Source organism: Ipomoea nil, unplaced genomic scaffold (assembly GCF_001879475.1).
Source record: "Ipomoea nil cultivar Tokyo-kokei standard unplaced genomic scaffold, Asagao_1.1 scaffold1421, whole genome shotgun sequence".
In the NCBI taxonomy this organism is placed as follows: Eukaryota; Viridiplantae; Streptophyta; class Magnoliopsida; order Solanales; family Convolvulaceae; genus Ipomoea; species Ipomoea nil.
This window is the reverse complement of record NW_017617849.1, coordinates 3,354,638-3,380,577: the sequence shown is the minus strand read 5'-3', so window position 1 is coordinate 3,380,577 and position 25,940 is coordinate 3,354,638. Positions and strand designations below refer to the sequence as shown.

General features: G+C 37.9%; 4 protein-coding genes and 1 long non-coding RNA gene across 7 annotated transcripts; 3 read left to right on the top strand and 2 right to left on the bottom strand.

The window, feature by feature from the left end:
* Positions 1–572: 572 nt before the first annotated feature.
* Positions 573–6,542, top strand: LOC109188095 (protein MEI2-like 2). Its single transcript, XM_019338605.1, has 13 exons — positions 573–850; positions 1,771–1,961; positions 2,053–2,193; positions 2,268–2,734; positions 2,824–2,982; positions 3,070–3,186; positions 3,310–3,461; positions 3,887–3,978; positions 4,067–4,991; positions 5,082–5,166; positions 5,270–5,338; positions 5,490–5,669; positions 5,793–6,542. The coding sequence occupies exons 2-13, from the start codon at positions 1,919–1,921 to the stop codon at positions 5,925–5,927; spliced, it is 2,565 nt and encodes an 854-aa protein (XP_019194150.1). The 5' UTR covers positions 573–850; positions 1,771–1,918; the 3' UTR covers positions 5,928–6,542.
* Positions 6,487–24,022, bottom strand: LOC109188100. The gene is made up of 3 exons (XR_002055354.1): positions 24,011–24,022; positions 13,790–13,796; positions 6,487–6,557 (listed from the first exon to the last, which is right to left on the bottom strand). It is a non-coding gene; the product is annotated as an uncharacterized LOC109188100 (long non-coding RNA).
* LOC109188098 (glycerol-3-phosphate acyltransferase 1-like) lies at positions 10,837–13,024 on the top strand. The gene is made up of 2 exons (XM_019338608.1): positions 10,837–11,899; positions 12,071–13,024. The coding sequence occupies exons 1-2, from the start codon at positions 11,138–11,140 to the stop codon at positions 12,935–12,937; spliced, it is 1,629 nt and encodes a 542-aa protein (XP_019194153.1). The 5' UTR covers positions 10,837–11,137; the 3' UTR covers positions 12,938–13,024.
* On the bottom strand, positions 15,369–18,013 carry LOC109188099 (PLASMODESMATA CALLOSE-BINDING PROTEIN 1-like). Of its 2 annotated transcripts, none has more exons than XM_019338609.1 (4): positions 17,629–18,013; positions 16,113–16,562; positions 15,969–15,999; positions 15,369–15,861 (listed from the first exon to the last, which is right to left on the bottom strand). In XM_019338609.1, exons 1-4 carry the CDS (start codon positions 17,714–17,716, stop codon positions 15,690–15,692), a joined length of 741 nt encoding a protein of 246 aa, XP_019194154.1. In that variant the 5' UTR covers positions 17,717–18,013; the 3' UTR covers positions 15,369–15,689. The 2 variants fall into 2 exon arrangements, with proteins under 2 accessions (XP_019194154.1, XP_019194155.1); XM_019338610.1 differs by having other exon boundaries at positions 16,113–16,556; positions 17,629–18,012.
* On the top strand, positions 21,264–24,633 carry LOC109188096. 2 transcript variants are annotated; one of them, XM_019338607.1, is made up of 8 exons: positions 21,264–21,515; positions 21,903–22,650; positions 22,781–22,969; positions 23,073–23,164; positions 23,254–23,313; positions 23,430–23,499; positions 23,616–23,819; positions 24,138–24,633. In XM_019338607.1, the coding sequence occupies exons 2-8, from the start codon at positions 21,952–21,954 to the stop codon at positions 24,522–24,524; spliced, it is 1,701 nt and encodes a 566-aa protein (XP_019194152.1). In that variant the 5' UTR covers positions 21,264–21,515; positions 21,903–21,951; the 3' UTR covers positions 24,525–24,633. The 2 variants fall into 2 exon arrangements, with proteins under 2 accessions (XP_019194152.1, XP_019194151.1); XM_019338606.1 differs by having other exon boundaries at positions 21,852–22,650.
* The last annotated feature ends 1,307 nt before the right edge of the window (positions 24,634–25,940 follow it).

Sequence of the window (25,940 nt, the reverse complement as noted above, 5' to 3'; positions counted from 1 at the left end):
TAGCTAGTCTCCCTCACTTTGTGAGCACAGGTGGCATGCACCAAGTCGTTAAAGTAAGCCTCATCACTTTCTAAGATAGGTGTTGATAATCTTCCACTCTTTGTTTGACAAACGTCTATTGAGACAAGACTATCAGTTATCCTATTTTATTCGCGGTAGATTACTCATATACAACTCCTCCCATCTCTGTCGTAATAAATCACTCGAATAACATTTATTACTTTAACCTATAATTAGACTAAATTTTCAAACAAAATGTAAAATTTAACTCAAATTTCAAATTTTAGTTAGATAATTTGAATAACATCTACCTTAAAGTGACAATTACAAAGAAAAAACAATATTATATGATACAGATAACGTTTATTATTTATTTAGTTATGGTATGTTATACCGAGGTGTAGATTAAAATATTGTGGCCATTACCATCCTATCGTGGTTTGGTTCAAAGAGTACATCTCTTATATATAATGGGTAAGAATATTGGGTACTATATTATATGAATATTTTAATGATGTCGAAATTATTAGTATGCAAGATAGTATTGTACATTACCAATACTTTAATTCCAATCATGTTCCTCCCTCTCGTGTAGTCGTGTGTGTCTCTGTGTTGTGTTTTGGTATGCGGGTTTGGTCCCAATTCTCTCTCTCTCTCTCTCTCTCTACACTGGGATTTCTCTCTCCTAACTAGTGTTCCGGCGGGAGAGAAGGAAGTAAAAGAGTAGAAGAAAACAATTCCTCTGCTTTTACGAAACTGTTTTTTTTGTGCTTATATTTCTTCGTCCACCCTTTCTTCTTGTTATTCTTGCTACTTCCATAACCGAGTCCAAGAGTTTTCTCTCTTTGAGGTACTTTCTCTCAACACGTGTGTTTTTTTTTTAAAGTGGGTGTTCATATCCTGCTTCAATCAGTTGTAAAGTTGTGATCTTTGCTTGATTTTTGGGTGATTTTGTAAATGCTGGCTGAATGGTAGTGAAATCAAATGTGCGTATTAATTTGTGTTTGTGAATGGGTTAATATTTTTTATTTTATTTTATTTTATTTTATTTTTTTATCAATTTCAGACCTTTTCGTTTCCTTTTGATTTAGGATGGTGTTGACCCAAGTTAAAAGTGGGATTTATGGGCTGATTTTGTGTTTGTTATTTTCTGATATAGAACAAATTGATTTTTTTTTTCTCTCGAAATTTTGAGTAGGGATTTATAAATAAAAATTATGGGTAAAATCTTGACTTGATTCTTGATATGCATTATATGTTTCTCATGTCATGATGAACAATTATTAGTATAATAGTTATAAATTGTGAAGTTTGCTATGCTCTTTGAGTCTTTGGTTTCTCTCTGTGCCTTGTTCTCAAAGTTTCTCCTTTTCAGAAGGCCTGCAAAATTGCCTCTGGTCTGTGACTATTTAGCATGATTCTGTCTAAATTTCAAATCTGATATCTCCATGATATAGTTCTTCTGTGCACATTGTGAATAGTTTGTAATCCTTAATAACATGCTGAAACCCAGGTTAAACAAAGGCGTTGATACTTAGGTAGTTAGGTCATAACTCTTTGCAGGACTGTATTGTTATTGGTGAGTTGATGATGTTCCCTTCTACGAAGGGCATCCTCTTACTCTCGGTTCATAATAGTGTCTTAACTTTGCATCTCTTGACTGAACAAATCTTGATGCCATTCAGCATTTGTATTCAGTGCTATCATTCTATGTTGTGAGAATTGCTTTTAGTAATTATACTGGTTGTGCTCAAATTCATGTTGAAACAGGATCTTGCTTAAATAGCTTCGGGGCTTGGCTTGACCCTCTTCGAGGCGCAAAGTTCATAATTCAGTGTGGTGGGAACAGATTTTCTTCCGTTGAATTTGGCATCTCTTGGAGTCTGAACACTTGTGGTTATTTTGAAGGCAGTTCTGAATGGATGCGCCTTCAAAGATACCTGGTTCAGGTGACTCTCGAGGTATTTGCTTCGTGGTCCTTTAACCTATTCAAGTCTAAACCCGCATGTTTGTATTTTCATATTTATATATTTATTGTGCTATAAAAAACAGGTCTAGACAAAGTTCCAGCAGCAAACATTTCTGAGAGGCTAAGAAATGCGTGGGCCATCCCTCTTGGAACTGCTGCATATCATGCCGCAACAGATGTTAGCTTGTTCTCCAGCTCGTTGCCTGTTCTTCCACATGAAAAATGTCTGTATAAACGTCTTTTCAATTGTTATATCTTTCCTTTCATTTTTCTTATAATTTCTTCTTCTAATATGCAGTAATCCCCAATGACTCTGAGCAATGTGGGCAATCGGTTGATGATAACACACCTAGACTAGGTGAATTTAATTTAGAAGAGGAAGGTAAAGGCGCATTTGGAGAGGATGAAACGAGGATGCTTGGGAACATTCTTCCTGGGGATGAGGATGAGCTATTAGCCGGGATAATGGATGATTTTGATCTTAGTGGATTGCCTTCTCAACTCGAGGACTTAGAGGATGATTTCTTTGGCAGTGGAGGGGGATTAGAAATGGAACAAGATCCCCAGGAGAACCTACTTAACGGTTTTGCAAGGTTGAGTATACCTGACGGTGTTCTTGGAGCTAGCATTGCACAATATAGCTTTTCCAATGGTTCTGGAACAGTTGCTGGAGAACACCCGTATGGAGAGCACCCTTCAAGGACACTGTTTGTTCGGAACATTAATAGTAATGTAGAGGACTCTGAATTGAAATATCTATTTGAGGTATGTTTTCTTTCTGTGAATAATTTATTTGCTTTGATTTTAGTAAATTGTTAAGTAAATTGTGTTTTTTTTTTTTTTTTTAATTGAAGCAATATGGCGATATCAGAACATTGTATACAGCATGTAAACACAGGGGATTTGTGATGATATCTTACTATGATATCCGAGCGGCTCGAACTGCAATGCGTGCTCTGCAAAATAAGCCTTTAAGACGGAGAAAACTTGATATTCATTTTTCAATCCCAAAGGTGCGAGCCAAGTGTGCATGTCTTTTTAACCGATCGGTCCTGTAAACATATGAGCTTCTAAGAATTATCATTTGTTGCTGCATGCAGGAAAATCCATCAGAGAAAGACGTTAACCAAGGAACTCTTGTTGTGTTCAATTTGGATTCTTCAGTATCCAATGAGGACCTTCGACAAATATTTGGGGCTTATGGTGAAGTCAAGGAGGTGGCGATTTTTTCTTACTCATTTTCTATTATTACTATATTATGCTGATCTTATCTGTCAATAAAGATCCAATTTTTTTATATGAAACTCGATGAATTCTGGACATTTTTGTTACAAATGCAGATCAGGGAAACACCACATAAACGGCACCATAAATTCATTGAATTCTATGATGTTAGAGCTGCTGAGGCTGCTCTTAAGGCGTTAAATAGAAGTGATATTGCTGGGAAGCGGATAAAGCTTGAACCTAGCCGGCCCGGTGGAGCCCGTCGGAAGTATGTACTTATTGCCTTGCTCTTTTACGCCCTCATGTTTGTTAGGGATGGGCATGGGTTGGGAGTGGGTCACACACAACTTATCCACAACCTTTATAATTTCAAAACTCCCACTGTCCCATTTTATCTGTATTCATTGGTCAAACCAACTATTTCTTCTTTGTTTATTTTCTTTAGTATTTTTAAATTTGATTTTATACGTTTAATAGTACTTTTAGTGTAGTTTCTAAATATATAAATTTTATATACTAATACTAAACTTAATATTATGAAAAATTGGATTAAAAATAGCTTCAGTCAAGCCTCGTTAACTGAACCAGATACATAAAATGGGACGGAGGGAGTATAATACTATAATTCTTTATGCAAGCTAGTAATGATTGAAAATATATAAATGGTTCTACTCCCCTTATTTTTCCTCTTAGCTTGATGCAACAATTGAGCCAAGACATGGAGCATGATGATGCCCGATCTTTTAGGAATCCAGTTGGTTCACCGGTTGCTAACTCTCCTCCAGGTACATTTTAATGATGGCACATGATATCATATTGTCATCCTTGTCACTAGCATGATATATGAGCTGAAATGGTGACAATATCTAACAGGAAGCTGGCCAAATTTTGGCAGTCCAGTTGAGCCGAGTCAATCACACAGCTATAGTAAATCTCCTGGTTTAAGAAATTTTAGCCCCGTAAATAACAATATGTCTGGGTTGGCCTCCATTCTTCCCTCTCACCTCTCAAACCCTGCAAAGATTGCACCGATTGGTAAAGACCTCGGAAGGGTTAGTCATGTGAGCCAGGTTAGTACTGATACTCTTTCAGCCCAAGCAGTTGCTTATCAGCATTGTTATTCATTCCCTGAACAGAAACTTAGTTCGAGTTCTGGACCTGTCTCATTTGACGACTCTAAGCCATCTGGAATCGGGACACTTTCTGGTCCTCAATTTCTTTGGGGAAGCCCGCCTGTTCACTCGGAGCGTAATGACTCTTCTATCTGGTCGACATCATCAATGGGGGGTCACCCGTTTGGTTCCAATGCTCAAGGACAAGGCTATCCATATTCCCGTCGCCAGGGCTCACTCCTTGGCTCTCACCATCATGTGGGGTCTGCACCATCTGGAATTCCCTTGGAAAGGCATTTTGGGTTTTTCCCCGAATCACCTGAAACAACATATCTAAGCCCAGCTGCCTTTGGCAGTGCAAGCTCTAGTCGTAATAATGGAAGCCGGGGAATGGGTATAGGTTCCCCTGGGGTTATGAATATGGGAGTTTCTCTTGCAGGGACTTTTACTGAAGGTGGTTCTCCTACTCCTAGAATGATTCCATTGTCAAGAAATAGCCCTATATTTTTCGGAAATGGTTCATATGGAGGAATTGGAGTGAATAATAGTGAGTTAACTGGTCGAAGTCGAAGAGTTGAGAGTGGGGACCAGATGGAAAACAAAAAACAATATCAGCTTGATTTAGAGAAGATTCTGAGCGGGGAAGATATCAGGACAACTTTGATGATTAAAAACATCCCAAACAAGTAAGAAAGATCTCTCTGTTCAATTTACACGATGTTTTCTTTATGGAACTGCCCAACAGTTACAGACTTACATTTTTATTTCCCATGAAGGTACACTTCAAAGATGCTACTTGCAGCTATTGACGAGACCCACAAAAATACATACGATTTCCTCTACTTACCAATTGATTTCAAGGTAATTGTAGTATCTTTGGCGTTTACATTTATTGGTAGTTTTGACTTGGAACAGTGTAACTAAATTTGTGCCATTTTATCCCATGGTTTTCTTTTGGCTTCAGAATAAGTGCAATGTTGGTTATGCCTTCATCAACATGGTGTCTCCTTCACATATTATCTCTTTCTACGAGGTTAATCTTCTTTTTCTCTCCATTTTTTCGTGAATTCTTGTTTTGTCTAATGGGTTGGTTAGATAAGAGAGTCTGCTGTTTAGTATGCTCCCATTAGATCAGACATTGCTTTTGAAAGTGAGATTTGTATATAACATACTAATTTATGCAGGTATTCAATGGAAAAAGGTGGGAAAAGTTTAACAGTGAAAAGGTTGCATCTTTAGCTTATGCAAGAATCCAAGGAAAAACGGCTTTAGTTGCTCACTTCCAGAACTCGAGCTTAATGAATGAAGACAAAAGATGTCGCCCAATTGTCTTCCAGTCAGAGGGGCAGGAGACTGCAGACGAGGTAACATAAATTATTTATAAATGTATACTTCTTCGTGTAAATGGTGACAGCTTTTATTTTATTTGTTCTTTGGTTCCCCATAAATTTACCGAGATAAACTAAGGATGTTTTTGGGTCACCCAGGAACCTTTACCTTCCAGCAACCTGAATGTTTGTATTCGACGGCCTGATGGGTCCTATACCGGAGACTCCCTGGATAGTCCCAAGGATAATCTCGATGAGAAGCCAGTGACTTCTACATTTACTGGAAGCGCCTGACCCTCGAATATGATGGCCGTGGATTCTAACTGTTAATAGATATTTCAGTACATATAATAAGTCAGCAGAAATGTGAAGATTGCTTTGAGGTTGTATGCTAGGCCGTGTCTGGTTTTTGGATGGAGGACACTCGGGGCATTTCCCGCAAGGCAGAGGGAACAGTTAACTTATGTTTTGTAGCGCACGAATTGGTAGTATTTAACACGGTGACAAGAATTCTACCGTCCGGGCTGCTGGCGCAAAGCATCTCCTTTGTGATCTTACTTGTTCATCGTCCTTGTAATTTCCTTGTATAGTGTTTTGTTATGGGGTAATGCTAAACAGGACACTAGTTAAGGATGTTGGTTCGGTTCTTTTCTTTTTGTTTTGGACAACATGGGAGTTGGGGCCTGGGGGGCTCCAATCTTTGTTTTACAAGTCCAAAATAAAGAAGAAAAGGATTGAAGATATGTCCTAATAGTAAAACCCTTCTTGTATAGTGGGTTTAGGGCAGTCTCTCAAGTGTATAGGATGCAGGCAAACAGACCACCTGCATCTTTTGAGTTTACTTGTGATCATGTACCTAGAAAACTGTTGCGTTTATGATGTTAATGTACATGGAATTTTTTCAATTGTATTTTGACCTCCTTACTCTGTAACAATGTAGTATATGTTCATAACTATTTTATTAACATACTGAAGCACAAAGAGTCAATACTGCTTCCATTGGGGATTGAACCTATGACCTTCCATTTGGGATAGTCATTTCGTGTCACTAGATCACAAAGTCATTGGCTGTAAGTTCCATTTTAGTCTTGAGAGCAGGGTTACAAAACTCAGCCACCTAGGCGCTAGGCGGCACCGAGTCTTGCCGTTTTGGCCTAAAGGCGGCCAAACGCGGCCAACTTGGCCGAGTCGACTGATTTCGTCCGATTTTGATCGTTTTTGACGGATTTCGTTCGATTTTGACCGATGTCGTCTTTCATTAATTATTGATTTTAATACTATTATGACGTTGACTTATAAATTATCATTATTTCATTTATTTAGATATGTTATTTGATTGAATGTTGAAAACAAGGTCATTAAAATTGTCAAACTACAAGTCTGTTACTATTTTTTTAAATTTTTTTGGTGCCCGCTAGCGCCGTCTAAATTCCGCCTAGGCGCTGCCCGCCCGCCCGACTAGCGCCTAGTTGCTTGAGAGAGAGTAGAATTGATTTATTGTCTCACTCAATTAATGTGTGATAAATATGTAATGAGTGTCTAATTTTGGAACAATTGGAACTCTATATAAGGTGGAAAACACAAATTTTACTTGATTGGTAGTATAATGTGGGGTTGGTGGTAAAGATTTAAGAGAGAATTTTGTGAGGAAACAAGCAATGGCGCAATGCAACTACGTTGTTGCATAGACTATTCAAACTTGAACCCTCAACCTTGGCATGAAAATCTTATGCAAAAGAAAGTAGACATCCACTTCAAATGATTGAACGTTCACCAACTCGTTAACAACAAACTGCATGACCCTACCTAACTTTACATGTGATGCACTCAACTCCATACCTCCTCAAACATAACACTTCTCAAATTTTTGAAACTCGTAAAATTTTAGTCACGATCATTAAAGTTTCACTTGAATTACAATACAATATAATATTGTAATTCTTCAATTTTTATTTCTCTAGTTTTCTTTTATCAAATTTTCCATTCTACACTTTCTGATTTCAAATTATAAAACGTATCTTGAAAAGGGTGGACGAGTGAGTAAAACATGATTTTCGTATTAGAAAATTCTTGTAGGTCAACCTAACCCCTTTCAGAATCTATATTTGAAATTAATAAAATACCATCATAACTAATGAGTAGTAACTAGTTGGCCATAAACACTTCTCATTTAAATGGAACAAAGAATATATAGTGATACATGGTAGTATGGAGCACATCAAGAAAACACTTTAATAAATGATGTTCACTCTATAAAATTAAATATATTAAGTTAAATGATATTTGAAACAAAGAATACATAAAATTAATGATACATAATAGTACCAATATGCAAATTTCTTGGCCAACTTGGGGCAGCATTATGGGTGGGGGACCACGTTCTTGACGGATTCGCTGGCTGGGATTATCTCTTTTTTGAATCGGGACGCGAACATGGTGGCTACTAGAAAAGTTACATAGTTTATTCTAGAGTTTTCTAACTCCTCTTTCCTCACCAAAAAAAAAAGAAGATACATAGTACATAGCATATCAAAAAAAGGCTTTAATAAATGATATTTACACTACTATAAAATGCGCTCGTTTCTTAGTGAAATAATATTTATGTGTTTGACTTGATATATGTATCACATGTGCTCAAGAACACTATTGTGAGGCAACTTCTTTTTCTTTTAATACATTAATTAATTTCTTCAATTCCAAAATGGAGTAAATATTAGATACAATTATACAATAATATTTCCCTAGAGTATATTCTCCATTTATAGAGTTTGAACATGATACGCTACCTAATAAAAAATTTACACTCTTTTTATTTGGACCGCAGATTATTTTGTATCAATTATAAATGAAATGATTTTTTTAAAACCTTCTTTTACCTTTACAGAAAAGATAAAAGAACAACGTCAAACACTCCTTTAATTAACAAGTGATATTGACTTGTAGGCAGTAGTGTCAGGTGGACGTTGGAAGTAGATTCATCATGATAAGTGGTTGATCCTTCATAATTCCCCATTATTTATGACACTTCACTGCACTCATTCACAGAAAATTGAAACAACACATACCACTGTATCCAATCACTGATCCACATTATCATCATCACTATATATAATTCTTTTATTTTAATTTCGAAAAAAATATTATAGAAAGATATTAATTTAATAAAAGGAGTCTGAATCACTTTATCGAAAAATTGAGACTTGAAGAATTTAAATTTATATATTAAAATCTTACGATTTTGGGGGGAAAACATTACGTTCAACCTGTGGAGTTGAACCATATATATGCAAAAAATTCAAGCATTATGAAAATGGAAAGGGGAGGCTGGTGACCAACAATTTAACCTACCATATCTTTAGCATGAGGGCAAAGAAAAAAGTAACGTAGCCCCCATGAAGATGGCATGCCCATTTTCCCGTGAAAGGTGTCCATGTAGAATCAAGAAAATGAGAAGTTGACAATATGAGGAAGAAAACAAAAAAAGACGAAAAACAATTTGGTCGGCATTTAATGCTTGCGGTGTGGGTAACCAAATGCAAATGGTCAAACTTCTCCCTACCTGTAAATTAAATTTCACCATGCCCAACCATGAAGAATTACTCCCTCTTTATTTATGTCTCGTAGTTTCATGCTATATTAAGTTATTAACCCTTTGCAATAACCATATGAATAAGATTTTGATTAGTTTTACAATAGTCAAAACACCAGATAATGATGATAAGAAATAAGGGAGAAAAGTAATTTATGGCTGGTTATAAGGAATTTATTATATTTTTCTTAGTAAAAAATTCAAAGTTTTGATCTAAGCCAATCATAGAAACTTTGAGACTATATAATTTTAAGTGATTAAAAGTATTTATTGATATAACAATAAGTCAATAACATGAAATTGAAGAAAACATACTAACCATTCATTCATTTGTCTACACATTGTTCACACATGACCTAGTTTTTTCTCTCATTCTACGTACAAATGCTCTCTCTCCATTCTTTTCTATCCATTTTATTTTCCCTCATATTTTCTTGCATTTTCTTTCCTTTCACTTACCAACCACCCACACTGTCCACACACAACATAAATATAATGCATTCCAAGATTTGACCATATATATGTTACAAGTAATTTTTTAGTAATATTCAAAAAAGTAAATTTTTAGTAATTCTGATCTTTACCTACACATACACAACGAAAATTTAATTTTATTATTAGTATTCTTCAAAAGAAAGTTATACAAAAAGTTAGTTGTAATAATTATTAATTTAGTGTAAAAAAATAAGAGTGAGAAACATAATACTCCGTAATTAATTAACTTTAAACATAACAATACAATGCTTTCAACCTACGTTGTGCATAGCCCGTCTTGTGGTTCTAGACAACAAAAGACTATAACGAAATAAATTAACCTAGGTTGTCTATGGTTGACTAGCTCAAACCAATTGTTATACCATGGATAAGGGTCCATTTTGTATTGTGGACCTTGGTCCAAAAATCAAGTGTTTGTAGTTGACATATTCTGTACTCTTGCAGACACATAATTTGAAATGTAAAATAGACCATGGTCCATTGTAGAATTTTTCAATTGAAACTAAGAAAGCAATAGACTGCGTCTATTGAAAATTCGTATCTAATTGATTATCAAGTTAACAGTTTGATAAATGGTTGGATTTTCCCAAATTATCCTACTTCAATTTGGTGGTTTAAAACCAATCGTTATGCCATGGAACCGTGGTCCCAACGGTGTTAGTGCACCGTTATCTCCTCTTTTTTTTTTTTCTTTTTTTTTTTCCTTAATTAATCGCCTGACTTTTCTTCTTTATTTTCACATTTCGCGGTTTCACTTTAATTTGAGGTGAGCAATGATTTCGGACATTCATAAATTATGAATCCATGCCTGCACATTCACTTTGGAACTATGCCTACACATTCCCGCCCGAAACCTGGCTGCTCCTTTGTAGTGCAAGCTTCTTCAACATTCATAAATTATGAATTTTCTGTTATGAAATTATGAATTTTCATAATTTTCATAATCTCATAACAGAAAATTCATAATCTAACCAAACGCGCGCCGTTAACAACACATTAGCGATTTTTTTTTTTTAATTTTTTTTTTAACATAAAAACGGCACCGTTTAGACCCGTGTTCACCATTCATGGTGAACACGTTTCCAGGGCATAATTTACCGTTTAAAACAGTATATACAACATGATACTATAAAAGCCCATGAAAAAATGCGTTGTACATAATAGTGAGTAGTATGATAGAATAGGCAACCCACATAAAGAAGCTAGGTCTAAAGAGTCTTGTTGAAAAGGTTGTTTTTCTATATACTACCGTTTAATGACTTGAATTGGGAGTTCAGCCACACTGTTATTTCGACTATAAATTCCCTCAGCATTTGTGACCATTCTCTTCATTCCTGCGTTTCTCTCTCTCTCTCTCTCTCTCTCTGCATTATCTCTATCTTTGTCGTCAATTCAAGCCTATTTGGTGTTGAAATTTTCAATGACAGAAGAAGCGGTAAAGGACATGGTGTTTCCAATGGTGGTACTGAGGCTAGCAGAGCGGCTGTTGTACAAACTCCTGGCCAACTCTTGTTACAGGACTGCTATGAAGCTCAAGAGCTACTCTACAATATTCTTCTCCAGAAACCCATCTTCAAAACCCTCCAATCACCTCTCTTCTTTATACCCTAATGTCACAAAATGCAGCTTGCACCACAGGGAAGCCCAAACTTTGGTGTGTGATATGCAGGGCACTCTGCTCAGATCCCACTCATTCTTCCCATTCTTCATGCTCGTTGCCTTTGAAGGTGGCAGCATTTTCAGAGCCTTCTTGCTGCTCCTCTCCTGCCCTTTCCTGTGGTTCTTGGATTTTGAGCTCAGGTCAAGGGTCATCATCTTCATCACCTTCTGTGGGCTCAGGTTGAAGGACGTGGACAGCGTTGGAAGGGCTGTTCTCCCCAAGTTTTACCTTGAAAACCTTAACCGCCATGTTTACGAGGTTCTTGCTTCTGCTGGTACTAGGATTGTGTTCACCAGTGTTCCTAGAGTCATGGTTGAAGGGTTTTTGAAGGAATATCTGAGTGTTGATTCAGTGAAGGGCACAGAATTGCACACCTTGGGGGATTTCTTCACTGGATTTGTTTCTCATTCTGGGTTGCTTGTAAAACATAGGGCTCTCAAGGAAGTTTTTGGTGATAAAATGCCTGATATTGGTGTGGGCACTTCAACCCTTCATGACCACCTTTTCATCTCACTCTGCAAGGTACATTTTAGCGTTTCAAAATAAGCTAGTATCTGCAAGATACACTTAAATAGCGTTTCAAAATAAGCTAATATCTATAGTTAGCGTTTCAAAATAAGCTAGTATCTATTTGGTGAAATGGGATTTGATTTTTCTTCTTTCTTGACTGGTTATGTGAAACTGAATGAACAGGAAGCATATGTGGTGAATAGAGAAGATAACAACAAGAAGGGTTCAGAAATGCCAAGGGAGAAGTACCCAAAGCCACTGGTTTTTCATGACGGGAGGCTAGCATTCTTGCCCACTCCTCTGGCGGCTCTGGCAATGTTCATCTGGCTACCAGTGGGAATACTCCTGGCAATCTTCAGAATATTCATCGGCAAATGCTTGCCTAACAAGGCGGCAGTCTTCCTGGGCAGTTTGAGCGGCGTGAGGATCCGGCTAAAAGGCAGCGACCCTCCGAGATCGGAGAAGGGGAAAGGCGTGCTCTACGTCTGCACCCACAGGACCCTCCTGGACCCCGTCTTCCTTAGCGCCGCACTGGACAAGCCATTGATCGCCGTCACCTACAGCCTGAGCAAAATGTCGGAGCTGATAGCCCCAATCAGAACGGTGAGACTGAAACGGGACAGGAAACAGGACGGCGAAACCATGCAAAAACTGCTGCGTGAAGGCGACCTGGTGGTGTGCCCGGAGGGGACAACGTGCAGAGAGCCGTACTTGCTGAGATTCAGCTCCCTGTTCGCCGAGCTGGCCGACGAGATCGTGCCGGTGGCGGTGGACACCGCCACCGCCATGTTCTACGGGACCACCGCCAGCGGACTCAAGATGCTGGACCCAATCTTCTTCCTCATGAACCCGCGGCCGTGCTACCGGATCCACATCCTGGAGAAGGTGCCCGGGGAGATGACGTGCGGCGGCGGCGGCAAGTCCAGCGTTGAGGTGGCGAACTATATACAGAAACAGCTGGGTGACGCGCTGGGGTTTGAGTGCACCAGTCTTACCAGAAGGGACAAGTATTTGATGCTGGCTGGGAATGATGGGATTGTTAAATGTTAATTGACCATCGCAAACAAACCTTAGCTTATTACTATTACTATTATAATACTCCGTAATAATTATTATTATAATTATTTACCTTATTTAGTCCCCTTGTTTATGCTATTGTAATTACTTATTTTAACTTGAGAAAATATATTAATTTATCACAATCATAAATAGGTATCCATCATATATAAGATTTCTATGATCATAACATTTCAATCTATTTATTGTATGTCAAACATGTAAAAATAGTTAAATTGATGATGAATTTATTGGGAAAGGGAAATGTTGGGAAAGTCAAACAATAAAGAACATTATGGAGGAATTGAAGAATGGGCCTTGGGTAGGGGTGGGTGAGGGACAAATTATACTGTTGATCATGGATAGAGATTTACTTGTAGCATGCATATTGAAGATGCCCATGAGTGATTAATAGTTGGGGGAGTACAGTATTTTAGAGAAGAGACCAAAGTTTGAATTTTGACAATGACAGTGTGAAAATTATGTTTAAAATGGATAAAAATTTTTTGTGTATCGACATTTGATTTTGTTTGTTAAGTTATTGAGTCACCGTGATTTACATTTTATGAAATGTTCTGTGGAATAGAATGTAGAAGTCCTTATAGTTGGGGATTCAACTTTTTGGAAGAAGAATAGTTGATGGAAGGCTAGGCCGGATCTATCCTATTGCAGCGTTAGGTAGAAATTAATGACTGCTCCCATTCTCTTTTCATTTATTCCTAATATTAATAATGCATGGCAATTGGCATGCATGATCTTTTGTGGTCTTGATTTTTTAACTTTTTTGTTCTTTTCTTTATTATTTAAAATTTTCTCATATCCATTTGTTGCCATACTAATATGTACATATAAACTTATAAGGAGTATATATTTTTAATTGCTATTTTGTATAAATTCTTTTTTTTTTTTTTACTTTATTAATTTGTCTATTAGTTGGCAACCAATATAGTGGATCTAAGAAAATTATATCATAGAACTCAAGATCTATCTTGCAAGACGAGTTTTAATCTAATATATGAACATAAATACATTATAAATGAATTTATAATATATTGAAAATAAACGTGTATAAAATATAATTAATTTGTTACATATTTCATGAACCTATACAAACTATTAAATGAACTTATAATATATACTAAAAATAAACATACAGTAAACAAAAATGAACTTGTATTAGGATCCATCTTAGAAGATAAATCCGGCGCCAAGATATAACAATTGTGTATTTTGTGTCAATTGATCTTCCCCATCACCTTGATGGGCTCCTTCTGTGAAGGGGCAAATTATTGTGTGAAACATGATCTACACAATGTTATGTGGAGTGTGGATCATAACAAAAAGTATATTTTTAATATACTAAATATAAATTATTTTTATACTATTTTGTACTGAATGTACATTATATAATATAATGTATACTCAGAATAAAAATAATATACATTACTTGAATATAATGTATATTATTTTTGTACTGAATGTACATTATTTTACAGTAGACAAAATATGGTCCACACAAGTTGTGCGGACCATGGTCCACACAATAATGAGGTATTTGGGCCAATCTATAATTTAAGACTGAAACACCATACTTTATTGCCCTCTATTACTGGACAGGGATGAAGAGATGGCCCAAATATCCTGTCAATTCAACTGTCCAATCCACAGAAAAAGGTCATGGCCCATTTGTCCATATTCAACAATGTATGTTTGGTGTATAATGAATGAGCTGAGATTGGTGGAGCGTTATGCTATGCATCCATGCATACGGATGTAAAAATGACGTCGTTTTGGCATCTAACTTAAAAAAAATCAAAATTGCATAATTACACATTCATAATTTCACTACATATCCATAATTTCATAACTATACATTCAGAATTGTATAACTACACTTTCAGAATTGCATAACTACACTTCCAGAATTTCATAACTAAAAAATCCAAAATGAATGAACTAAAAATGAATAACATAATGTTGTTGCTGGGAATCGAAACTGATTTTTTTTTTTTTTTTTTTTTTAAAGTAGGGCGCACGTTTTATGCAAAACGACGTCATTTTTGCATCCGTATGCACCATGCAGGGTGCATACATATGCACAACATACTTTGCCGAGATTGGTGTAATAGAATGAATTAGTATTGTTTCAATGGAATGGGTATAGCTTTTCAAAAAAAAAAAAATGGAATGGGTATAGAAGTCAATGAGTTGCTGTCACCCTTTTGCTTTTTTTCGCCTCTTTAGCTTTCTTCTCTTTTTCATTAATGTCTGTTACCCTTTCAGTCTCCAAATTACTGAGAAACCAAACTGTCAGTTTCTGGGGACCTTCCTCCCAGTGCTTCAATAATCTGTGTTAGTTTGTGTGTAGTGGAAGAATTCCTTTTACACCATTCCCAACAAGGATTTTCTGATCTTTGCAGAAATGTAGTAAAAGAAACAATGATTTATCTATCTAGCTAGCTTTAATCAAGATTACACTCTAATTTAATTTCAACTCCAATCTCCTCTATAACCTACAAGAAACCCCCAGATTTCACAAACATAAACACCCTCCTGCACACTGCTCTTTTTCTTCCTCAATTCCTTCCTTCATCTGCACACTTCCCTTCTTTTTTACACCAAAAAAGATGTCAGCTTGGTAGTATAATGATTAAAACAACAACCACTGTGACTGACACTAAAGCCTTGCCATTTACATTCTGTCTTGCAGCAAAAAGAAATGATCTTTAGTGCGATATATAAGCTGTTATCGATGATGATGATTACCCACCAGGCACATCACGAGAACCGTTAACTGGTAGTAAAAAAGAAGGAAACTACTTGTTCCAACAGCTTTTGAGGTTGAGGGTGTGATAGGTCCAGCACCGAAAACTCTAGATCCACTCGAATTAGTCGTGTTCAAGATTGATGCGCTCGTGCTGCATTTTTCAAAGGGTTTATAAGAGCTATAATAGAACACTTTAAGCAATCAAGAGAAAAAGAAAAAGAAAAAGAAAGGTAAGTATACTAGCTATGTTGTTCTCACCTAGTTGATGGATACTGACAGGCTCCAGAGCCTGCACATGCAAAAACAGACATGAAAAAGTCAATTAAATTGTTTGAAAAGATGTGATTTTTACTGTAAATGTTTTTCAAACTTAGGACAGAATTAACATGAAATGAGACTCACTGGGGTCAGTGTTGGTTGTGACAGCAGTGCCACCAAAATTGCAGCTATTAGGAATCGGATTTTTCTGGTAATAACTATTGAACGCATAGGAAGCGTGGTCACGGATACCGTTGGGATTGTAACAGCTCCCTCCGGGCTGAATGGCCGAACAATCAGCACCGCCATAGCCACACGCATAGTCCAAGGCTACCTGCAACGCGATTTGCGAAGCAGATTGGCTAGCAACACACCAGCTCGCGCTTGAAGATGACTGTGGGGACGTTGTAGGGAACGGTGTCATCACCGGATTAACCGGGCTCGTGGTGGTTGAATCGGGATTGGAAACTGTAGGATTCAGAACTGGAGTTGTGGTAGTTGGAGTGGTGGGATTTGCAGTTGGAACAGTTGTTATAGGTGTAGTGATGTCTCTTTGGGTGCTGGAAATTTCTCCCTTTACATTTGAACCTGAACAAATCAACATTGAAATCAAATGGGATAAATTTCAAGTAAAAAGTGAAAAATTAACACAATTTAAACACAAGAGGGGAGCAAGATTCCTTACCTGTAGAGAAAGTGACACCTAGTTAACTTTATCAGTGGAATGAAATTTCATTTCTTGTAATTATGAAGAGTACTGTCTTACTTATGCTTGCTTAACCAAAAAGCAGACAGTCTATTGTTACTGTTGTTAGTTTTTAAATTTTTCTGCAAAATCTTTTCAAACAAATAAAAAGGTAAATGGACCATATTTACCTATCTGTTAAAATGCTGAAGGCTCTTGAAAAGCCAGTCTCTTTAATGTCAAAGTATATATGAAAATTAATGTGAGACAACAGTTCAACTAACTCACCCCAGATTCTGCAGATTCATTTGCACAAAAACAGGACAATACATACATACATAAGCAGACAAAATTGCAAAAACATTTTTAGTCCTGCTCCTTTGACATCTGCAATGGATTTGTTAGGCCAGTGGGTACAGTTCAATCAAAGGGGAATTGAAATTCTTCTGAAGTTTGAACTGAGCAGAGGAGGAAGGAGTTCAGCAACCCAACTAAGTTAGTCAGGCTGTTGACTTGGTAACCACAAGATTACAAGTTCGACTCCCAGCAGGAGTGGTCTATTCTTGGTTTAAGCTGGTGGGTAGCCTAGACTGGTTTACTTGATCAGTTAGAGTCACAGTTTTAACCAGTACAATAGTGGCTACGGATTTTTCTTGTTAAAGAAAATAAAAGATATTCAAAATTTGAATGACCAAATTAAATACACTAAGGTGGCAATTAATGATGATTCTAGACAAGAAAAGGAACATTGAATCATCATGGCATTTTCAAAGTAGATCCATATGTTTGAATATAAGTATTTTGGGAAGGAGATTAGTTTGAAACTTTGACATGCAAATCCAACAAAGTAGCAAAACGTATTATCATGGATCACCATTTCTGTGCATGAAACAAAAGAATGAAGAAATGAGAAAAATTAAAGCACTAAAACACAGATATGGTGGCAATTATGATCAGGAAAATTTAGTCAGGCACCTGAAGAGATAACAAGACTGCAGCCCAGTTGGATGAATACAAGAAGACCCCAGAGGTTCCTTCTACACATTCTTCTCAACTTTTTCATCTTCTTCTTGAATTCTGGGTTGGTTTCAGCTTTCAACAGAGAGAGACAAGGCAATTGCAAGGCATTTCAAAACCAGAGAAACATGATATGACATCCTTGGAAAGTAGAGGCAATTGTGTTTATATACAAATTTATGTTGATAAGTGAGAAAAGATTTCCCTTTTTTGAATTTCTTTTGAGAGAGAGAGAGGGCAGAGAAAACTTGAGTGATGGAGTAGGGGGTGAGGGAGCAAGAAAATAAAAGGTGGGAAGGTGCAAAAAGGAGGAGAGAGGTGGAAGGAGGGAAGAAAAGATAGTGAAAGAGGGAATTGTTTGCAATTTAAGTGTGGGGTTGTAAGTTGAAGTAGTGATGGCAGTAATGATGATGATTTTATGTGCAATTTCTCCCCCACCCCTTCTCCCTTGTCACCTTGTGATATGATTCAGCTTTTACTATTCTTAGGACCAATGCCACTCTATCTCGTATGAGTTCTACTATATGTAATAGGGATATACCCCCGGTCACTGACCCATACGATCGAGCGTCACGTATCTCAAAGTTGATGGTTGGACTGTCTGTCCCTGTACCACCTACTCGGGCTGTTGCCCGGCCGACCCAACCGGCTGGCTGTTCCGAGGGCAGTCATCCCGACCGCGCTCCTACCTTAAGCCAGGATCGTTGTTGGACCGACCGACCCCTACTTGTCAGTCGGGTCCGATCCGGCCGCTATCCCACGACCCCCGGAGGTGCTAGACTTTAACCGCCGCGTGGCGGCTAGACATTCGGCATCGCCTGTGGCCAGTGCATGCCCGTCACGTGCCCGCCATGCCGAGAACCCGGAGATGTCCCTCTTTACCCTCTATATAAAGCGCATTAAATGCAACTTGAGGGGGACTTTTGGCATGAGGCTGGATCGGAGCTTCCCGTCCCACTGTTAGAAACCCGAGCTTCAGCCCTTACCTGTATACGTATTGCAACCCGTATATACTATATCAATATGTACTCTCTTAAATTTACTACCAAGACACCAACATCACCTCTAGGATACTAACTCGACAATAGATCTAGAGCTCGGCAAATACAATCCCAAACAAGAAGCACAAATCAAGGAAGATAGTTGACCGAATTGGAAGCTCAGTTAAACGCCTAGACCCACCCATATATCTCTAATGGTCATAATGATGTTACAAGTAGTTATGCATAACGAATTTTGTGATATGACAACATTGGAATATATCATGGATAACAGAGACACGTCATTTTATTACTTGTAATCATTTAAAATTTTAGACCTAAAATAACAATTATAAATATTATTTTTATACCTTGTAAAAGGGAAAGTAATTCAAATATTACCACTCTTAGAAACATCCTTGAATTCGATTCCAACAAATATGTAGCACTACGTGTTGAGGAAGGTAGTTGAGAGTGGTGGGCATGAGCCATCCGAGTAGCATATGTGTAGGTTGTTGTGACAGCACTCATGATCACACCCCCACCAGTATTTGCTTTCTCGAACAAACCCACTCTCCAAAGGACGTTAACCGACCATCCATAAACCTAAGTACGTACCTTAAATTGGCGATTATTGAGGACCCATGATTATATGTATATATTTTAACTCTTAAACGCAAATTTTATAAGATGCTGAATGTGTTTTAGAGCTTACCACAATAATTGCGCCTTCATTAATGGCTTTATTGCCACTCTGGGCCTATGGAGACAACGTGTAACAGCCTTTTTTTTTTTTTTTTAAAACAGAACACTTTAAATTTTATTTATCAAAATAAATTAAATGGTTATCCAACCCTTAATTATTTAAATAATACACAATAATTTTATCCATCTATTCTACTACAGATTAATTGATTTTATGATTATTTTATTCAATATTACGTTAATTAGAAAGAAATTCTTAAAATACATGAATCTTCTGGAAAAATGACATTTTTCCTCTTGAATTATAGAGATATAACTTATTTTCTCCTTTTATATGCATCTACTTTTTCCCACATCAGTGATTATTTTTATCCAACTGTTAACTATTTTCTGTTGACATCTAAAATACTAAAAGAGAGACTTTTTAGAAATATTATTAGCTAAATCTTTTAATATCATAGTTCGTTTAACTCAAATGCATGCTCAAAATAAATAAAATAATATGTTATAATTATTCATATTTCCGAATCTTAATTGCATGTCCAAAAAGAAAAGAATTGAGAAAAAAATTTATTGTCTATTATGTATAAGTTAAAAGAATGATATTATTGGGATATTTAACTAATATTTCTAGAAAAACTCTTTTTTTTTTTTTTGAATATTTACCGTGAATAAAAATAGGAGGTCACTTTAGAGATAATTGAGGGGAGGTGAGGGGGGAGGGGAATAAATTATATCATCATAATTTAAGGGAGAAAGTGTTAATTCTTCAAAAATATTAATTTTTTTTTATATAGTTGTATTTAATATTAACATTAATTATTGGAATTTTGTGTTTGGTCAGATTTTTGAAGAGTATTTAGTTTTTGTTTTTTTTTTCCTTGTAAATTATATTTAAAAAAAAAAGTGAAAACATTAAAAATTTAAATTAAAGTTGGTGATTGATGAGGATCTTGCCAAATCTTAGCCCAATTAAGCCTATACTTTTGACCAATAGATATCAACACTCTTGAGGCTATGGTGGAAAATTATAAATATATGTATATATTTTTAAGGTGGAAGTAAAGCTATTTCTTGGTTGTAGTTCCTATTTAATAGCCACTAATCAAAATTAACAGTAGTGGATTAGTGACTGGTTTATAATAATTGAATATGGCCTTGGCGCCGCTGCTATCACTTCACTCCTCTTTTTGCACAATAAAAAAACATTAAATCCACATCAGCAGACACAGATGGCAAAGTCTGGGATAAAGTCTGATGTAGTGAAAAAAGTGGTAATTATTAAGAAGCTGTCCATCAAGATTTTTGGAGCTCCCCAGAGCCCAAGGTCAAGCAAATGCCAAATTTTGACCATTCTGCATGAGAAATATATACTCATATATAGTGTTCATGTTGATTACGAGATTCCTTCTACAAAGACAACATGGAAAAACATGTAATCTTTTTCAGATTCTGGAAGTGGGAGTATATATACCATTAATTGTCGTTAAGATCACCCATGTAATGTTGGATCTGTGGACATTTTGTTTACCAGTATTGTTAGCTTAGATTTTGATAGCTGTACTTAGAAAGATTCTAATAATATTAAATAATATTTTTCTTAAGAATTTAGCTTACAATAGATTGATCTAGAGACAATGGGAGCGTTTTCGATTCCATGTCAAGAAGTCAGCAAATTAAGTGATTCGCGTGCTTGCACAGACAATTGTTTCCTCATATGTCCTGGGCTCGTGGATTTTTTCTCCACCTATCTCCGATTTATTGAGTTCTTAATGCAGCTTTGATTCGTTTTTGCTTAAAAAAAACATTATGACTTTTATTAGATTTTATATTAGATTTTAGATTGGGTTAAAATGTACTAAAAGAAACTATTTTCATTTTATTTTTTATTCATCTACCGAGGAATTGGCGGTAGTGAAGGATAACGGCCACTTGTCATCCTTACAACAGTGTTTTCTTCATGTTTCGCCGAACTCGTAAGCTGCCGGAATCTCAATTGAAATTTCCAGAGTTTCCCATATTAGATCTCTCTACAAAAAGCCCCAATCTTCATTCTTTTGGCTCTGCGTCCTTGCAAGATTCTTTGTCGGGTTCTTTATGGGTGCATGAATCCATCTAGGGTCCGAGTATCTTCACTCAACTACTAACAACTTCTTCTAGGTATGTGCATTTTCACTAGAACACTCTTTTCTTGGATAAAAACAGAACCCATTTTTAATTTAATACCGTATGAGTCTGAATTTGATCGAATGTCTGATATGTCACTGAATTCTTACAATTCTTGTGAGGCGGTTGTTTTAGTCTTGCTAAAATCCGACATCAATTTGTGAATTAATGTCAATTGTAGTACTATTTGTCATGTTCATTAGGTTGAGAAAATGGGCATTTGCAGAATTAGTCGTTTTTGCAGTGTCATTGGGGTTATCTTCTTCTCTGATGGGTTTATTCAATAAGATGGCTATATGAAAATTTGAATGCCCCTCTCTCACATTTCAGTTCCATCTTATGTGGCAACTGGCAAGGATATTAATGTCAAGAACATATTAGGAACATTCGATCATATCACTAGCTGCTGCTGAAGATTGCTAAAAGGATCATGCCTAGTGCAGCTGAAGTGAACCCGGGCATGAGCACTGAGGCGATTAACCAACCGAATCGCAAACAACATTTGTCCAGAGATGTCATGTTGGGTAGTGAATTGTGGACTGATGGCCTAATTTGTGCCTTTGAATTTGTCCGAGGCCCCTCGAAGAAAAAATGCGCTGTAAGATCATATAGGAAAAATGAATCCAGGTGCCAGAATGGTTGCAGAGTGGTGCCTACAAACTCAGTGTCTAAATGTGTGACCACTCATATATCACCTCAAGATATTGACAATAAAGATTGTGTGGAACCTTGTTCTGTAAGAGATTCTGAAGCTACCAACATTGATTCTGTGGATTGCCAAAATTATTGTGATGGCTTTCATCCCCAAGAAAGATCTTCGGGTAATTACTGGATACAAATCGGGTGGACCAGAATATCCGAGCTCCTACAGACAGTGCAAATCGATGCTGGTTGGGCATCACAGCCCTTTGATTTCACAGATGAGGAAGACGATGTCACTGTTGCAGATGTTGCGGCGCCCTATTGGGAACGCCCTGTGGGGCCTACATGGTGGTGTCATGTAGCGGCTGATCACCCGTTTATCAATGCATGGCTAAGCAATGCTCAGTGGTTGCATCCGGCAATTAGCATTGCATTGAGAGACGAAAGTAAGCTGATTAGTGAAAGGATGAAGCATCTCTTATATGAGGTACTTCTCTACTACTTTGACATCATATTCGAATTTGAGCTTATGGTGCTTTTCCTTTTTGCCCACTTCTTGAGTTCTTGCTCAATGTTAAATTACCAAGTGAACATATATGAGAGTGTGCTATATTCAGGTTCCAGTTAGAGTTGCGGGTGGATTACTGTTCGAGCTCTTAGGGCAGTCAGTAGGCGACCCTTATGTTCAAGAAGAGGACATCCCAATTGTCGTTCGAGCATGGCAATCACAAAACTTCTTGTTAACTGCCTTGCACATTAAAGGGACTGCATCGAATATTAATGTGTTAGGTATTACAGAAGTCCAGGTCTGTCAATAACTGTCGAAAGAATTTTCTTCCATTTCTCACATTAGTTGAGTAAGCTATTGAGTTGCTTTACTTATTATCATCGTACGTCTTAATGGAACAGGAACTGCTTGCTGCTGGTTGTTTTAATGCACCGAGAACAATCCATGAAGTCATAGCCCTCATAGCTTGTCGCCTTGCCCGCTGGGATGACAGGTGGCTGTTTTCAATTTCTAGTTATCCTTATTCATTGTTAGGTTATAGTGTGGGATAGTAATACTTAATTTCCCCCTATTGATTTCTAGGTTATTTCGTAAATACATTTTTGGGGAAGCTGATGAAGTTGAATTGAAGTTTATGAACAGGTTTGATGCTAAGTCCTAATTGGAGCACTTCACAGTTGATTTAATTGATTCCATGAGAAGCGGTTTCCTTTTTCTATATTTTGTAACTTGATTAAATATGCTTTCCACGTGAACAGGAGAACTCATGAGGATATGCACTTGTTTAGCATAATTTTGAATCAAGAAATCAGAAGGTTATCATCACAGGTAGCTTCATTTTCATGGATGTCATTGTGTTAAGATATGCACTAAGGCAAATCCCAGTGCTCTGTATAATTTATCGTCTATTTATATCGAAGTGAAGCATAACCTTTCACTGATAGGTTATAAGGGTGAAATGGTCTTTACATGCAAGAGAGGAGATTGTATTCGAGCTTCTCCAACACTTGAGAGGGAATCCAGCGAGGAGTATGCTTGAAGGGTTACGAAAGAGCACAAGGGAAATGATTCAGGAGCAAGAAGCAGTTCGTGGTCGCTTGTTTACAATTCAAGATGTTATGCAGAGCACTGTCCGTGCATGGCTTCAGGTACACCGTTCTCCTTGTTGAGCATATAGCCATTAACGTGCAATCCAACTATGAGCTTAGGCTTTTAGTTGAGATGGAGCACATGCTTCAATTTGGTATCAGAATCAGACTAAAGGTCATGGGTCACGTGAGGGGGCGTGTTGAGCATATAGTTCAGATGGAGCACATGCATCAGTTATAGGCTGGTTTACTTCATTGTGGTCCTTTTGCCTGCTTGAGTCACAAGGCGGGGTTTACTATCATATCCAAAAAAAAAAAGATGATATCATGGCGACATTTCAATAAAAGCATCTTATTACTATAGGACTATGATTTCAGGATCAGAGTTTACGGGTGCAACACAACCTAGGAGTCTTCGGAGGGTGTGGCCTCATTCTTTCTATTATCACCGGGCTCTTTGGGATAAACGTGGATGGCATTCCTGGAGCTGAAGGGTACCCGTATGCATTCGCCTTCTTTTCTCTCGCTCTTGTCTTGCTCGGGGTTGTATTGATCGTTATTGGAGTGATTTATCTGGGGCTGAAAAGTCCGGCCATTGAAGAACAGGTTGAGGTTAGAAAACTCGAGCTCCAGGAACTTGTGAAGATGTTCCAGCAGGAAGCAGAATCCCATGCTCAAGTCAGAAAAACTTCTCTGTTACCCCCGAGACAACCTAGTCCTAAAGGTATAATATCTGATGGCGAGAACTATATCCTAATTGGATGAACATTTCTTCCCCTGGATCCTGCATTGCAATTAGAAGTGATTTTGCAGGTTATCCCTGTGTTTTTGTTACATCTGAGAAGAAGGAAGAGAAACTACATTCTAGTTTTCACACTTTTTTTTTTTTTTTTTTTTTTTTTTTTTTTTTGGCATAGTGTAATGTAATCATGGGACGAGACGAGACTAATACAGTCGAGTCTTGGTCAGTTCCATTTAAGGATGGCTGTTAAGAGTTCATGTGTGATACTGCTAATACTACGTAAGCAATATAAAATATCACGAGACCAATTAAAGCAAGTAAAATCTTTATTGATCCCGGGAAAGGCCCTAAGTACAATCTACTTGGTTGTTCTGAGTACCGACTGACTGCGGTCGGGATTCTCTAACAACAACCTATCGATCGTCCAAAAGTCCCCTACACTGTAGCTACTGTGGGCATTTATAGCCGCTATGCCGGGGACAAGATTCCTGCCGCTCGGCATGTCTTCCACGTAGCCACCACGCGTCATCTTCCCGGGTGCCCTGCCTGTCGCCATGAAGAGCCGCTTGTACCAGCTCTTTCGTCGAAGGGCTACCGCTCGGTGGTTGACATCAGCGCTCGGGCAACTCCCGGCCATTCCCGACCGGGGTCTTCATGAAAAAAAAGCCCGACCTGCCACCTGAAAAGATCACAAGAGAAAGACAAAGGCAAATCGGTCGTGGTGGAGCGTATGTCGGTCGGGATATTCCCTACCAAAAGCCCCCCATCCCGGGCCTTTTTGATCAGTCGGGAAAAAACGGGACGGGATGAAGAAGCCCAACCGTCAGGCATTAGACCGACCGGCCAGCTGTCATTCCCCCCTACGCCACGTGTCGGCCTCTGCCGGCCTCGGCGATCCCATCCGTCGCCTCGGATTCAGCGCGGGTCGTGTCAGGCAGGTTGGCCCATTTCCCGCCTAGATGTCCTCCTATAAATAGGCCCTTGAGGCCCTCATTTGAACTTTCCTCACTCTTTCGCATCAGTCGGTACCCTCAGAGAGTCCCGAGCAGAGCAGCTTAGCAAGGCAGTCGAACAAGCAAACTTCAACTTTCAAGCTTCAAACTTCAATCTTCCTCCCATCGGTAAGCTCTTAACCCTCCTCTTTACTTTAGGCTCTCATTTATAGGTAGAACTGCTAGGTCAACTAACTGTCCCGGACGTCTCAAGTCCCTACTAACTCCGACCGACCTTTAGGTAGATCGATATGACGGACTCAGACAGTCAAAACGCCTCGATTGCTGATTACGACGAGGAGGTCGAGCACATCAGCGACGAGGAGGTGGACATTATGTCCTACACCCCGGACGCCAGCCCCCGAGCAAGCCGCCGAGCGAGACAATGCATCAAGCTCCTCTGGATCGTCAAGCTCAAGTTCGAGCGGATCGGGGAGCTCCAGCGAA

Excerpts from the sequence above, each read along its gene's own strand:
- LOC109188095 (XM_019338605.1), top strand. The coding sequence starts at position 1,919 with ATGGATGCGCCTTCAAAGATACCTGGTTCAGGTGACTCTCGAG. Across the intron at positions 3,979-4,066 it reads GGTTGCTAACTCTCCTCCAG|GAAGCTGGCCAAATTTTGGC; the intron begins GTACATTTTAAT and ends AATATCTAACAG. Across the intron at positions 5,339-5,489 it reads ATATTATCTCTTTCTACGAG|GTATTCAATGGAAAAAGGTG; the intron begins GTTAATCTTCTT and ends TAATTTATGCAG.
- LOC109188098 (XM_019338608.1), top strand. The coding sequence starts at position 11,138 with ATGACAGAAGAAGCGGTAAAGGACATGGTGTTTCCAATGGTGGTACTG. Across the intron at positions 11,900-12,070 it reads TTTTCATCTCACTCTGCAAG|GAAGCATATGTGGTGAATAG; the intron begins GTACATTTTAGC and ends CTGAATGAACAG.
- LOC109188099 (XM_019338609.1), bottom strand. The coding sequence starts at position 17,716 with ATGAAAAAGTTGAGAAGAATGTGTAGAAGGAACCTCTGGGGTCTTCTT. Across the intron at positions 16,000-16,112 it reads CACAACCAACACTGACCCCA|GCTCTGGAGCCTGTCAGTAT; the intron begins GTGAGTCTCATT and ends TTGCATGTGCAG. Across the intron at positions 15,862-15,968 it reads TGTCAGTATCCATCAACTAG|CACGAGCGCATCAATCTTGA; the intron begins GTGAGAACAACA and ends TGAAAAATGCAG.
- LOC109188096 (XM_019338607.1), top strand. The coding sequence starts at position 21,952 with ATGCCTAGTGCAGCTGAAGTGAACCCGGGCATGAGCACTGAGGCGATT. Across the intron at positions 23,314-23,429 it reads GAATTGAAGTTTATGAACAG|GAGAACTCATGAGGATATGC; the intron begins GTTTGATGCTAA and ends CCACGTGAACAG. Across the intron at positions 23,500-23,615 it reads TCAGAAGGTTATCATCACAG|GTTATAAGGGTGAAATGGTC; the intron begins GTAGCTTCATTT and ends TTTCACTGATAG.